The 15,662-nt window shown below is 37.4% G+C and overlaps 1 protein-coding gene across 6 annotated transcripts in view; it reads left to right on the top strand.

The window, feature by feature from the left end:
- Positions 1–15,662, top strand: part of LOC145662449 (proton-coupled amino acid transporter-like protein pathetic) — a 124,236-nt gene that overhangs the window by 97,574 nt on the left and 11,000 nt on the right. For all 6 annotated transcript variants that reach the window (XM_081728034.1, XM_081728036.1, XM_081728033.1 and 3 more), the window contains 2 exons: positions 8,454–8,632; positions 14,416–14,588. In XM_081728034.1, coding sequence (XP_081584160.1) covers positions 8,454–8,632; positions 14,416–14,588 — 352 coding nt within the window. The remainder of the gene's footprint in view (positions 1–8,453; positions 8,633–14,415; positions 14,589–15,662) is intronic.

The following is a 15,662-nucleotide window of genomic DNA, read 5'->3' on the forward strand; positions in this document are numbered from 1 at the left end:
TGTATACAGCGGAGCAAATCTGTCTTCAACATTGGATGGACGGGTAAGATGTTTCTTTTTTTTATGTGCAGAATATTTATGAAGTTGAAAAACAAAGTTTTGGAGGATCAGAGTTGTCTTTAACATTGGGAGGCGCGCAGATTTGAGACTTATTCTGAGGGACATCAATTTCATCTCACGTTCCTTTGTGGCAATCGGACAAAAATCATCAAATTTCTCCCCCAAAACACATTTCAAATCGGATTATTGGATTGACAGTTCCCCTCAGTTCCAAGACTGGAGGGGACATGTCCCCCTCATACCCCCAGGATTTGCACCAGTGTATGTATAAATGGGTCAGAGCCAAAGTGGACCCAAATAATTCGTATCTTTATTAACTTTTCTTACTGATATGCAAATTAAGTAGTTGTACTTCTTTAACTTGAACTAATAAAAGTCGTAGTGAACTAACTTTTGCTAAATTAGTTCTTCTGTACTCTGCAGTATTTTGAAATTGTCCATATGTAATTCTGTATAATGTTTTCACTTGTGCAACTGTTTATCTTTTTGTCTTTCTGAAATTACTCTTGACAATTATATTAACAAGTATGTAAAGATCAGTACTACGTATTTTTATCAGGAGTCCTCCATGAGTGAATCGGCAGACGTATCGCATTTGTGGCCAATTAGTTCCGGTTTCGATTACAAATAGAGGACAATTTCTCTCGGATGTAAGCTGATATGCGGTTTGGATTCCGCTTTAAGCTTATGTGACCTCTTCCAGCATAAATCGCTTGTTGGATAATAACACCAAGGTGAAACAAACTTATTTCTGTCCATATGTGATATAAATACATAGAGCAAATTATTTAAACCAAGAAAACCTGATTTATTTATTTTTTTAAAAAAAAGGTTTAAACCAAAAAAAACTGTTTTTTTTTTGTTTTTTTCAATAAAAAAAACATGGTTTTTACCAACCCTGCTCTGCCCCGTACTGTAAGGTTTGTGTAGCAAGGAATTCTACGCAATGAAGTAATCAAGGATGTTATAGATAGAGGATCTGCCCATATGTATCTTCATCCTATTAAATCGGTGAAGCCAAAAAGCAATCGAGCATCGGCACGTCTGATTGGCTACTCTCGTTTCTACCATCGTCTGATTAGCTACTTTCGTTTCCGCCATGATTGTTGGCTCAACACATTGCAATCCTATTGGGCGGAGTGGGCAGAGTAGGGGTGACGAAACTGTGACGTATGGCTTCAAGATTTTGTTGTAAGGGCAGATCCTCTATTTTATAAGATCCTTGGAAGTAATAACCTCTTGAATATATTAAATCACTTTTCCTCTTTTCTTTAAATCTGTTTGTTTAAATCAATAATCTGTAGTTTCTGTTTCGAGATTATTTTTTTTTTTTAAACTCCATTTGGTTGAAAATAGCATGTGTGTTAGCATTTTCATTAACGCTCATCCTTTCAAGTGCTTTCCAAAGGTTAAAATCTGTTTCATGTTCTAATGCAGACTGGAGACTTCGTCACAAGAGAGAGAGAGAGAGAGAGAGGAAAACAACCTTTTAGGAGAATAGAATAGCCAACAATAAATTACCCCTCGCCACTGTCGCCGCCTACGTTTTCTTTTAAAGCAAATTTGTTCACTGAATGATGTGCTGTGCTCGATGTCACCTCTTCCACAACTGTCTTGTTCTCCTGGATATGTAGAGTCTTCATCCAACCACACTCGATTGACCTATTTCTGTGACGCATTTGAAGGTGATCTGCCTTCGTAATTCCAAATGGCAGGCTGAGATTCATTGAATATCGGCCATTGGAGCTTATTAAAATATTTGCATGGAACTCGTGAAAGAAGATTCCAAAGAACTTGACGTGCGCTTTAAAGTTTCTTCGGCTTTTGTCTGTCGTCTCTTCCCATCCTAAAACCCCATTTCCTTTCAAGAATAGCAACGTTTCAATACCGTACGTTACTACACAAATTTCGGCATTTAACCCTTTAATTGGCAAGCATTGATAGCATTACCATTAAAATACTTCGTTTGCTTTTATGGTTGAACCATGTCTTCCTGATCATAATTTCGTAATTTTTTAAAGTATTTTTGTACTTTGGTTTCCAAATACAAGGTGTTTATTTCAAAGCAACATTGCCATAAAATAGGTCTTACGTCTTACTCAGCAGCATTGCTCTATTATCAGTGTTCGAAGTGGGGAAAAAAGCAGAGGCGGTATGTTTTATTATGATTTTGACCCAACAAACTGGCTATTTAAATATTGGATTGATCACTGATAAACCAGAGACGGTATGTCCTCATTACTGAAAAACCAGGGGCGGTATGGCATACCACCGCATACCGTCTCACTTCGACCACTGCCTATTATGGTAAAATACCATAAGAATACTCTCAGTAATTACCAGCAATTTCGTTGAAATATTTTCCTACAAAGCAAGAAACCACAAATAGAAAAATAAAAAAATAAACTTTCGCGGAGCGTAAAAGATAAAACTTCTATAATACTAAATTTGACTGTCCCCTGTTGACGAAGATTAGAAGTATCTAAAGAAGCGACCCTCAAATCATGCATATGAATATTGTATGAACGCAATAATGCAAATTAAATGATTCCTGAAGTTATAATTCGTGTGGATAACACATTAGAATCTGATGTTGCTTGAGTGCAACACTGCCCACTAAAGGGTTAAGATGAACTAGCATCATGTCCGTTCTTCGTACGGGAAGAATAGGTTCATCTTGGACATAAAGGGTACAAAAACTGTCATCAATCAACTTAGGGACCCAAAAAACTATAAATTTGACACTAATATAGGTCATTTTCAATCATTTATATATATATATACAGAGTGATTCTTTATAGGGTTTACAACTTACGCTGTACACTAGTTGCTGACTTCGTTTCTTCAAACCAAAACATGCACTTAGTTCTTTCCGCACCAGTGAAAATCTCCACATTCAACGATTGATCGGTGGCACCGCGTACATATATCCCCTCCTCCTGCTCCAAGTTGCAAGACTGAATTTGGATTTAAACAGCATCATCGGAAGTGTCACTGTTCACCTCAGCGACCCCGAAAACTGGTTTCGACACTAATATCGATCATTTTCGATCGTTTATATATATATATATATATATATATATATATATATCCCCTTCCTCAAGTTGCGGATCTGAATTTGAGTTTAAACGGCATCAGCAAGTCGAAAGCTATTGATTCAACACTAATATTGATCATTTTCGATCATTTTATATAATATACTCGTTTTATATTTTATATAAATCATTATATATATTCCTCCACCTCTCCTAAGTTGCACCGTCAAAGTGAAATGATAAAAACCTATCGCAGGCCTGAACCTCATCTATATTGAAAATGAGTTGGGTCGAGTGGTTCAAGAATTATTAAATTACATTGTCACTTTCATGTTTATTTATATAGAAGATAGATAAATTTTGTGCACTTTCATAAACTTCACTACTCAACATTTTGTAAACGCTAAACGATCACAGAATATGAAACAATTCCTTTTCTTCTTTGTTTGTTCTAACTTATTAGATTATGCCGGAGTTGTTCTTTCTTTAAACAGGTGGTCCTTTTGATACATTAGCCCCACAAACTCTTGCTATAAGTAGTTTACAAAATCAAATTGTTTATTAGCAGCACAAAGTTCTCTCGAAAACAAAGATACTAACACAGACATAAATGGCATCTTTCAGTCGCCTACCACCCACTCTGAGCATTATTGGGACCGTTTCATCAGCGACAATTCAAATTAAATGAAAATGCCTGTCTTTGTTGCATAAATCCATAAACTGGTTCAACAGGAATATGGTAATTGCAATATAAAAGTAGGAAGAAACAAAGATAAAAAGTAAAGACAAGATAGGAAAATGAGGAAAACATAAATAACAATAAAGGGAATAGCGAAGTCACAGATACATACGTAGCATGGTGCTCTCCATTTTTGTTTCCTTATTTTTTATAATTATTAGTTTTTACGTATTAGAATGCCATTATGGGTGACAAACAGCGAGCTCTCAGTTAACATTAATGTACACTGCGCCGTCGAGTTGAAGTGAACCATACGAGGTAAATTCAGTCCAGGGGCGGATCCAGGACCGACGTCTGGGGAGGCGGTGGGTTGTCATACTGCTACTTTTAAGGGCTCCAAACTTTGGGATGGGTTTTATTTATATATATAAAATAAGAAAGTTTCCTCTTCTGGGGGGGAAATCGCCCCGATTGCCCCCCTGGATCCGCCCCTGATTCAGTTAAATGTGATCGATAAAAAACTAAACAAAAGAGCCGGATAACTATGGAAGTAGTGACACAAAGCATATTAGCACACTGAGAAAAAGCATATTAACACATGCGGTTACGTAAAAAAAAGTACGTTACATGCGTAAATTCTGTAGTTTTTGGGCTTAACGTACAACCCTTTTTTTAACATCCTGCAGCAAACATATAACTAAAAGCGTACGTTTTATGCGTACTGTCCGTATAAATGTTCCGAACAAACGTACTTTCCGTGCGAAAGAAAGAACTGTACATGGCCGGTCAGGATCTCACATACAGATGGACGTATGTAACATATAGCTGACGTATGTAATATAAGGAAGATTGTTAGATGTCAGAAATTCTGCAGCGGCTGATGTAACATCTAAACGGGCAAAATGCAGTACGTATGTAGGATATGGATGACGTATGCTCTGTACAGATTTCCGTAGTAAACATAAGAATCCCGTATGTTTGTTCATTATATCGCTGTCCGGACAACGGATTTTTCTCAATGCAACAACAAAATTGCTTATCTGTGTCCTTTCTGCTATTTGTTCCGGTTGGCATGACATTTTTGCACCTCTCTTCTAGCTGCACTCAGGGCAAGTATCCTGCTTGTCCCACCCTACATAGACCTCTATTGGTAGCTGAATTCATATCTCAAACAATTCCTCGTTATCATTAATATTTAATACTATATAAATATCAGTATTGAAACCGGATGTTGTATTAGTCACTACTACTTCCGGTCTCAATACATGAATAAAAGTTTATATGAAACCTATTCTTGAGGTTCGGAATCTATATCAAAAGTCATTTTTTTCATCTCCTATTACCCTTTTCGCTCCACACAAATCAATTTATTTTTTTAAAAAAAACGAAAGTTGTGATAGACTTCCATTTCTGGTTGCAACAGAGAAACAAAGTGGAAAATAGAACCTATTCTTACGATATTAAAACCGTTTTAGAAAAAAGCTTCTTCTTATCTATGACCATTTTGCATTGTTATAATCAGTGTTGAGTGGGGTTTGCATGAAGGGAGAAAGATTAAGTTGCAATTTATTCTTGGTACGCTGAATTTATATATATATATATATAACATTTCTTGCTATTTCTTACTGTTTTGGCCCTATAGAGATCATTACTGAAATCAGAAATATTAATAAATTTCTACCACCTCCGGTTTTAGTATAGATATACGGGTGAAGATATTTCTTAAAACGTTGAAATAATTGAGATTAAACTTGTGAATGTCTATTAGCACTTTTGTTCTATGGCGATCAACATTGAAGCTGAAAACGGTTGATTTCTTCCACTTCCGGTGTAAGTAGAAAGTTAACGGAGGAAATCAGTACTATTCTTAGGACGTTGAATCGACTCCAAGAGTTCTCGCTATATTTTTATACTCGGATTTATGGAAGAATTTTCTGACATTTACATGAATAGAAGTGCTGCTATCTGTTGTTCATATGTTATTATTCGTCATCTATTATACCTGTATTTCGTTCCTCATAACCACTTATAAATAATTTATAACACACTTTATAATCCCTCGTAAGAGTCACGCCCGTTTAATAACAAATGAGATGTTATTGGAAATGTAGTTGTTTGGCAAACTGTATATAAAACAACACCAATAGTGTGTTACTAAAATAATTTCTTATCATGTCAAGTGGTTGATTGAATGAGTACCATTTTAACATTTCTCCAAAGTATGATGGAGTTGCAATTTTGACTTGTGTCAAAATTTCACATTACTCGGGGAACACATAGCCATTGCGTTGAATTGTCCCAGACATTTTATACTGTGTCGAATTAAGAATACCACTATTCAAGAACTGAGTAAAATTTTAGAATAGTTTCTCAGGTAAATATTCACCTGTATTCATCAATTAATATTTCTCTGTTATAGGCACTTTTTTTGCTTATAGCTCTAGAAAACATATTCTTGACAAGTAAACAAACAAAAACACACAAATAAATATTTTTTGCTCTTTTTCCTAGGATTTTATGGTAATTTTGTTACTAAAACTATTTTTATATTGTTTTTTTCTGGAAATAACTGAGTAATTTGAAATGTGACAAGTTAGGAAATACGCTGTTTAGCATTTAACAAACTACTATTAACCATTATGTATTATCGTGAAAAATAGGAATGCGCACGAGACAAGTCAAGACAGAATTTTCCTGACAAAATTCGAGTCGAGACACAGCTTTTCCAATAGAGAAATATACATTTTTCGAATGGAGATATCACTTTTACAGCTCATTTTCGAGACGAGATAGCCTCAAATTTTGTCTCTTGCGCATCCCCAGTAAAAATTTAGCAAGAAGCTACCGTGGGGTCCCTTTGAGACCCCAATTGAAAATAAGTAATTATTGGTGTTCCGTACAGAAATTTTATGTAGTTACATTTCAAAACACTATTTTATTGCCTTGTACTCCAACTCAAACTGTCACCTCCAACTCAAACACAGAATAGTCAAGTCATGCCATCTTTTTGGTGTTGTGGCTGAAAGTAACGCGCCCTGGCCCAGTTTCGAACTGGGGGGTATAGGGCCCCGGCAGGATCACCCTCACTTAGAGGGCCCCATTTTCCCTTCCCATGTAGCATATAGGAGCCTCACGATGCGATGGGGAGCGTGGCTTTTCTTCAGATCTGGGGCCCCTGTTCTGTTTCTTTATGGTGTTGCAATAACTTGTCAAACGACTAACAGAGGGCCCCAGCAGAACTTTATAAGTCAGTCTCATTTCGGCATTCATGGGACCTCAATATACATTTAGGCAATATGATGCTGCTCTTCATATTGTTGAAATACATTCTTACTAGTCCACGAACAAAGAGCCCCAAACAGAATTTTATAATACTGTTAGTTTTGGGACTCCAAGGCTACATTCAATGCTGGAGGCCACCAAACTCAGAACGGAACAAACTACAACGAGTAACTGTGCTCCAACTTATCTTACTTTCCATGATATTCAATATTCATTGTGCATATATTCAGAGAGGGCCCCGGCAGGGATTCTTGCCCTCCTGCCCTGCCAGTCCGGGCCTGCCCTAGCCCTCTGAAACTAGCCACTTTGTTATTCACAGACTGTTCAAAGATATAAAAATGTTTTCAAGATTTCTATTGCTTCAAACTCTAACCTGAGAAAGAGACAAGATCACACCCAGCTTACTTAATTGTCAATAATGAAATAGTTTTCGGGAATAATATATTAGTAATTTCTGATGTCTATTGAGCATCATGTATATTATTAATTTTGCTCGTTTGGTAAGAAGAAACAAAAAGAGAGAAATAATTGATTACTTCATAAGTACCTTTGGGTCCTTTTAAGACCCCAGTAATAACCAAAAACTTTCTACATAAAAACAAAACAACAGCAAAACGATATTTTGTGTTAAATACATTAAACATATACTTGACAGAAAATACAAGAACAGACTTCATTTAAGAGATATAGCACATGAAGTATCTCTGGTGTCTCAAAAGGACCCCAAGGTAATATACAAGGGTTAAATAAACTACAAATTCTCTTTAGTACCTTTGGTATTTCGAAGAGGTAGAGTTCTTTGACCGATAAGGAAAAGACTTAGAAACTGTTTAAATATATTTTGTAAATACTAGGCAATTTATATTCCAAATGTACGTCTTTATTTTATTTATTTATTTATTATTCGTTAAAATTAAAAGAAAATAAAATGAAATGAAACCTTTGAGTTTTACGTCCCACGCTTATGCCGGTTAGGCTAAAGGAAACAGTGATGATGAATAATGAATGAAATGGTAGCATGAAGAAAGTAGGAAGAAACGGTAGAACCCTGAGGAAACTTACGCACACGGTGTTTGTCCACCACAAAGTTCACTTGGCAGGGACGGGGATCGAACCCGGGGCACCAAACACCAGAGGTGAACGCTCTACCACTGAGCCACTGCGGTCCCACTTCGTTAACATTGAATAAGTGATGTGAGGCGTATTGAAATGTGTTCTCAGCTGTACTATCTATTTAGGCTATTGATGACTTCCAGTATGAAATTAACAAGATACATAACGTAACCTAATCGTTCGACAAAAAGCAGAATAAATGCATGCTTTGTATTGTTATACTTGTATACATATGTAAACACAGTTAGGAGAAAAAAGTACCTAGCATGATTTTTCTTTTGTAGATCCTTCCATTGCAAAGGGAGATGAAGAAGCCCGAAAATTTCGGAGGAACTTTTGGAGTCCTCAACATTGGAATGGTAATTGTCACAGCTTTACTCATCACTGTGGGCTTTATTGGTTATCTTAAGTATGGAGAAGATGTTAAGGGAAGCCTTACTCTCAATTTAAGACCTGATGAAGTGTAAGTACTTTACTTCTAATTTCGAAACATAATGTCCTTAATCTCAAGAAACACTCATAAAACAGGCAGTGCTCCATGTAGAGATTACAGTGGAGACTCGTTATACCAGACATCAAAACAAGGCTGAATCGGCAATGTTGCGGGCACAAACAATGTCTCCCAAAATATACTTGCACTTCAAACTTATTTTATGCGTGAGCGAATTACTAATATCTTTGGCACCAAAAATTATTGTATGTACATGTTAAGAAGAATTTAGTCATTTTAACCCTGAAAACCAGTGGCTCTACTGTTTGTAAACTTTTTAGTTTTGATTGTGCTTGCCTGGGTACCAGTTCAGGTAGCTATAGCTTCACGCATTGAGAGAAAAAAATTACAATAGAAGAAAAGTAAAAAAAAAAAAACAATTGAGAGATAAAAATAGCTTACTAATATACAGGGCAAATCAAAATGATGGACGCGATTTGAGAAATCTAATTATTAAACATGTTATTGTGAGACATGTGCTTCGAAAGGTTAAGTTTCAAAGTTGTTTTCCACGTAGTGTTTCCACTTTCTGCTGCTACGAGTCAGCAGTGAGCTGGCTTTGACCAGAGGACCAACTTCTCCTTCGTTGGCCATCTCGTTCCCCATCTTGACTGCATGTGATTTCTTTTATGTGGGGTTGTGTAAAGCATCATGTTGACGCTGGATGTCCACCACTTCCAACAACGCTGGATGTCCTGCGTACTCGCATCACAATAGCCATTGCTGATATCAGTGGTGCCCACCCCAGCTCATGTCCATGACGCACCTCCCTCAATTGCCTATCCGTAGGTGTTCTTCAATGAAAAAAAAATCTTTTCGATTAATCTTTACACCCTCTCAAACATATTTATATAGATTTACCCCCCCCCAAATATTTCAATGACGCAGTTTGCGTCATAGCCCCCCCCTTGTGGGCACCCCTGACCAGAGATGTTCACCCTCGCGAGGGTGGCCCTCTCGAGGGCATCCTCACCCTCAAGTTCCCTCGCCCACAGTGACGCGAGGGAGAGGGAGCGCGAGGGCGAGGACAAGTTTCGGCCGCGAGGGCGAGGGTGCGTGAGGGCGAGGACAAGCTTCGATGGCGAGGGTGAGGGTGCGCGAGGGCGAGGACAAGTTTTGGCCGCGAGGGCGAGGGTGCGGGAGGGCGAGGACAAGCTTCGACGGCGAGGGCGAGGGTGCGCGAGGGCGAGGACAAGTTTCGACAGCGAGGGTGAGGGCGCGCGAGGGCGATGGACAATTCCATTCGCGAGGGCGAGGACAAGCTTCGATGGCGAGGGTGAGGGTGCGCGAGGGCGAGGACAAGTTTCGACGAAAAGGGCGAGGGTGCGCGAGGGCGAGGACAAGTTTCGGCAGCGAGGGCGAGGGTGCGCGAGGGCGAGGACAAGCTTCGATGGCGAGGAAAAGCTTCGACGAAGAGGGCGAGGGTGCACGAGGGCGAGGACAAGTTTCGGCAGCGAGGGTGAGGATGCGCGAGGGCGAGGACAAGCCTCGATGGCGGGGTCAGGGTGCGCGAGGGCGAGGAAAAGCTTCGATGGCGAGGGTGAGGGTGCGCAAAGGCCAGGACAAGTTTTGGCCGCGAGGGCGAGGGTGTGCGAGGGCGAGGACAAGCTTCGACGGCGAGGGCGAGGGTGCGCGACGGCGAGGATAAGTTTCGACAGCGAGGGTGAGGGCGCGCGAGGGCGATGGACAATTCCATTCGCGAGGGCGAGGGTGAACGAGGGCGAGGGCCAACTGCTACTGAGAGGGCGAGGGTGAGTGAGGTCGAAATAAAATGAACATCTATGCCCCTGACTGATATTGACCGAAACATGGTACAAAAGCTTTGGCAGGAGATGGGCATCACCTATATTTTCGAAAAGTGTTCAATTCTTCGAAATATATGTCAAAAAGCTTGTTACATTGGCTTCCTGATACACTGTTGTATTTAATAGATTAGTATGAAATTCTACAGTAGCCATAGTATAGATATTTAGTATATTTAATACATGCACATTGCACAGTGGCGTAGCCAGGATTTCACTTCGTGGTGAGTCCTGGGTCCTCCCCCGGAAAGTTTTTGGCAATTGGGAAACTAAAACGTAATTTTAGGATTTCTCATAACAACTTTAAAATTTTCGGGTGTGTGTGTGGGGGCTCTCAATGTTTGGTAATGTTTGGTAATGTGGGGACTGAAAACGTATTTTTTTTTTTTTTAAATTTTAACTACTTTTCAAAATTTCGAGGAGGGTCACTAAACCAAGTAGTATTATGACTATTTCCTTTTCAGATATGATATACTAATATTGCTACTTGTAGATTTACATATATATATATTTTTATATTGAAATGTACCTTATATATGTGTAGTCTATTAACTTTCACGCATCATTTAAGCGCACATTTTGATTGCCATCCATTCTGAGTGCAAAATCTCTATTAAGCTTTTAAAATGAAATGAAAATGATAGTTTATTTATTTATATATTTATTTATTTATTTGATATCCCAAAATTTGTTCGTAGGAAAAATATATATTGATTATGAATAGACAAGTAGGGAGAGCGATATATATAATTGGTTCTACAGACCATGGTGCAAGTTAGTTGTAAATCTGGGACCCCGCAAAATGTTACCAATCAGGCCCCGCTCTCGCACCACCTAAGGCCGACCCTGGTGAAGATACAGGATTTTTCAAAAGAGTTGGCTCATCAGCTTTCTTTTTTTTTTCTTTTCTTTTCTTTTTTTTTTTTTTTTTTTAACAAGGCTATACAAACGAATATGTTTCTTTATAAGGTAAATCAAATAGTTATTAATCTAATTTTGAGAACGGAAATATATATTTCTTCAACATTCAAAGTGAAAAAAGTATAAATGACTTTGCGCAAAGTATGAACTGAACGAATGCTGCAAAATATTTCTAACAGATGGCGTTCGCTGTCACATTATGAGATTGCGTACAATGCTGGGTGCAACCACAAAAGGTAATACAATAGTATGATATTAGTGACTTTATTTGAATACAATATTCAAACGGGGGCACCATTTAGAAAGCACAATGCAGCAATTCCCTCTGACTTTGATCCATATGTTTATTTTAATCAGGGTGCTAAATCAGTTGAAGCTGAGGGAGAGACAAAACTATTCTTTCCCAGTTTTATGTCCCACAGTCATACCTTGTAGTATAGGCTAAAACAGTGGTTCTCAACCGATGTGTCGCGACATTTTATTATTATTAATGATAATAATAATAAAGACATTAAACAAGTGGGTCGCGATGTCCTGTATGTTCAGAAAAGTGTGCCATCAGCTAAAAGAGGTTGAGAACCACTGGGTTAAAGAAAACGGATGATTAATGAATGTGAAAAAAAATGGTAGAATGAAAATGTGGGAGAACACCTGAAAAACCACGGACACGATGTTGACTAGCACAAACTCACTTGATCTGTGGTCGACCCAGAGATCCCTTAGTACTAGAGATAAGTGCTGTACCACCGACCCAACGTAACCTCAGGACAGGGGCGGATCCAGGGGGGGCGATCGGGGCCATCGCCTCCCCCTAGAAGAGGGAACTTTTTAATTTTATATATATAAATAAAACCCATCCCAGAGTTTGGAGCTCTTAAAAGTAGCTCCAACTGACAGTATGACAACCCACCGCCCTACCCCCCCTTCAGAAATCGGTCCTGGATTTGCCCCTGCCTCAAAAAAGACAAAATAATATATATATATATATATATTTTTTTAACTCTTTGGGCTGGAATATTTCGACCCAGACAGTTCATATATTTGAACAGTAATATCTGCACTATGATCTCATACACTTAGAGATGCGATGAACCACTAATTCACCCATTAATTACATATGGAATACACGTTAGTTATGTATGAATTATTGCAATTAATTTCTAAACTTCTGGTAATAGTATCACTTTATTCTTACCCCGCACAGTAACCTACTGGTGAGAAGAAATTTAGTCCCAAAAATATGAGGTGGGATGAATTCCCTCTGAACCTCCAGGATTTTACACTCTGAATATATTAATGAAAACATAATATTAATGACTGCTTATATTGGTGTAAAAGCCATGACACCCTCTTCTCCTCATCACAAGCAAAATCTTAAATGACGCTCTTATGTTTCTAATGTTTGATCTTTTCAATATCGAATATTATTTTGCAAAAGTTTAATGTTTAGCTTCACATTCTTTTGTATCTTATTAATAGTTAGTAATATTTTTTTTTTAAATTGTGATCTTCGATCTCTCTTGCTCATATAAACTTAATAGTTCCATTAAAACTCCTATTACAGAAGGCATAACCTTTTAAAGTCTGCCAAGTTTAAGGGGGAATAAAATCTTTTTGAATCTTGCACGAATTTTGGGATATTTTTAGAATATTTTAACATTCCTAAGCAGGTCTGTAGCCAGCCCACAAATGTAGGGGGGGCCCGGCTGAAGTCAGGGGGGGCCCGATGCCACCATATTATAGTTCAACACCATAGTATAGTTCATTTGACAGTCTACCGCAAAAATTTTAGGGGGAGCAGCAAAAACTTAGGAGGGCGGCCCCCCCTGGATACTGGCCTGTTCCTAAGTAAAATTAAACACATGAAAGAATATGTGTTTATTTTACTTCAGTTTGAGGGACATTCCTAAAAATAATTAATTGGTTCATATAGAGTTCTAAACACTTACGTTAGAGAAGGTTCTGGTATTATTGAATCTACCTTACAAGTACAAAGACTATACACCTATGTGACGTAATTAATTCCATCTAGCAAAATAATAATAATAATAATAATAATAATAATAATAATAATAATAATAATAATAATAATAATAATAAAAGTTTATTTTATGACAAAAAAGTTACTTCCGCATTTACTTTTATGCAAGTAATGCATGACCTGTACACTAAATTGCACCTATACATACACACTGTATAATCTAATATCTTCACTACATTTACTTGCAGTCATGTTTGTACTCCCCCCTGGGTACCTTTTAAACAAGTTTTATGGAAATCATATCAAACTGGTGTTGCTCTCAGAACACAGAAACTTAACATAGGAACAAAATTTCTAGAATTTGTTGGAATCACTCAAGCAAATTTTCTAAGAAGTCAAAATATCTTTGTCTCGTTCTCGTAAGAGAATGCTTAACACTTTCGACGCTAAGCCCAAGTAGGACTTGTAGCCCCGCGTAGCGTAGTCGCCAAAGCTCTTGTCATTGGTGCAAGCGGTCCGGAGTTCAATTCCTGATGGGGATACTTGATCGGGTAGGAGCAAACTTCTTTCTAGATCAGTCATTCTGAATGATTTTTTTCCTGAGTTTTCCTCATTCACACCACACAAATGTCGAGATGGTACTTAACATAAAAAACAGCCGCTTCCTTCTTTCACAATGCTCCAAATAGTGTGATTGCCAAGGAACGTAACCCTTCATACATGATGGGCTAAAATGGCCGCAGATGCCGAAAACTCAGAAATATCATTCCTAATCCTACTGTCACTGAGTAGGATTTGGTATAACTTGTTAATACAAACGATCGAAGCCAGAGTCAAGCTTGGAAATTTTGTAGCAATTTACGAATAAGTGTTGTCTCATCTTAAAGTAGTATTTATTTTCCATGTATTTCGCATGTCTACCTTTTCTCTACTACGTATTTTATATTTCTTTTTAAAAAAAATCCACTACACTAACAGGAAATTGGAATTTGCTAGTAGTATAAAAGCCCAGAAGTGAAAATATTAATATATTTTAACTTGATTTATTTCAGATTACCTCAGTGTGTTCGAGTTGCTATTTCGGTTAGCGTTCTCTTCACCTATGCGCTACAGTTCTACGTTCCAGTAGAAATATTGTGGCCAAAGGTCCAAGCTGCATTAAAGATAGAGAAACATCTATTACTTTCCGAGTTAACATTTAGAACTCTTCTCGTTCTTGTAACATGTAAGTATTGTTATATATAAGTTTTAGTTCCACTACAGTTTGCAACCTTCTTTTAATTTACATATAGAATGCACATAGAATTTCTGCTGTAAGGAGTAAGTTTGATGCCATAGCATTCAATACTTAATGAAATAAATACTCTTAACAATTCTAAAACCTTAAAAACATTAAACTTTGCAGTTTATGTTGTTCCTTCGTTAAGGTTTTTGATCTCGCAGTTACGTTTCAGCCCATAGATTTACCGCTATATGGAATAGTATTCTGTTTTTATTGAAATGAAGAGGGTTTTAATGTTTTCATTTTATTGATTTACTAGCCAATACCCCTACGTGTGTCAGTATGAACAATATTTTTCGTTCTTTCTTCTGGCTCTTTCATATTAAATTTATCTGAATTTGAAGTGTTGCACGAAATTCGAATAGCTAGTAATTGGCATTTTAATAAATCACCTGCACAGTTTTTCTTTCCTTCTAGACAAAATACCAAAAAACACTGGAAAACAAATCACCTTTACCACTTTTACTTCCTTTCTAGAAGAAATATCAAAGTACACTGGAAAACAAATCACCTCCATACCTTTCTTCCCTTTTAGGCGAAATATAAAAAAAAATGCTCGAAAACAAATCACCTCTACCACTTTTTCTTCCTTTCTAGGTGAAATATAAAAAACACTGGAAAGTAAATCACGTCTATCATTTTTTTCCCTTCTAGGCGAAATATTAAAAAAAAAAACGCTGGAAAACAAATCACTTTCACAACTGTTTCTTCCCTTATAGGAGAAATATCAAAACACTGGAAAACAAATCATCTCCACTACTTTTTCTTCCTTCTAGGCGAAATATATATATAAAAAAAAAAACACTGGAAAACAAATCACCTCTATTACTTTTTCTTTCATTCTAAGCGAAATATCAAAAAATGTTGGAAAACTTGTTTAATTGTTACAAAATGAACGAAAAGTCCAAATACCAAACTTCATGTCTGTAACCTTAAGGGATTCCGAGATACAGCTACTGTACTTATCCTATTATAGTAATTGCTACTACTATTCCGAGTTTAATTTAAAAAAAAAAT

Source organism: Thermobia domestica, chromosome 10 (genome assembly GCF_964235325.1).
Source record: "Thermobia domestica chromosome 10, izTheDome1.hap1.1, whole genome shotgun sequence".
Classification (NCBI taxonomy): Eukaryota; Metazoa; Arthropoda; class Insecta; order Zygentoma; family Lepismatidae; genus Thermobia; species Thermobia domestica.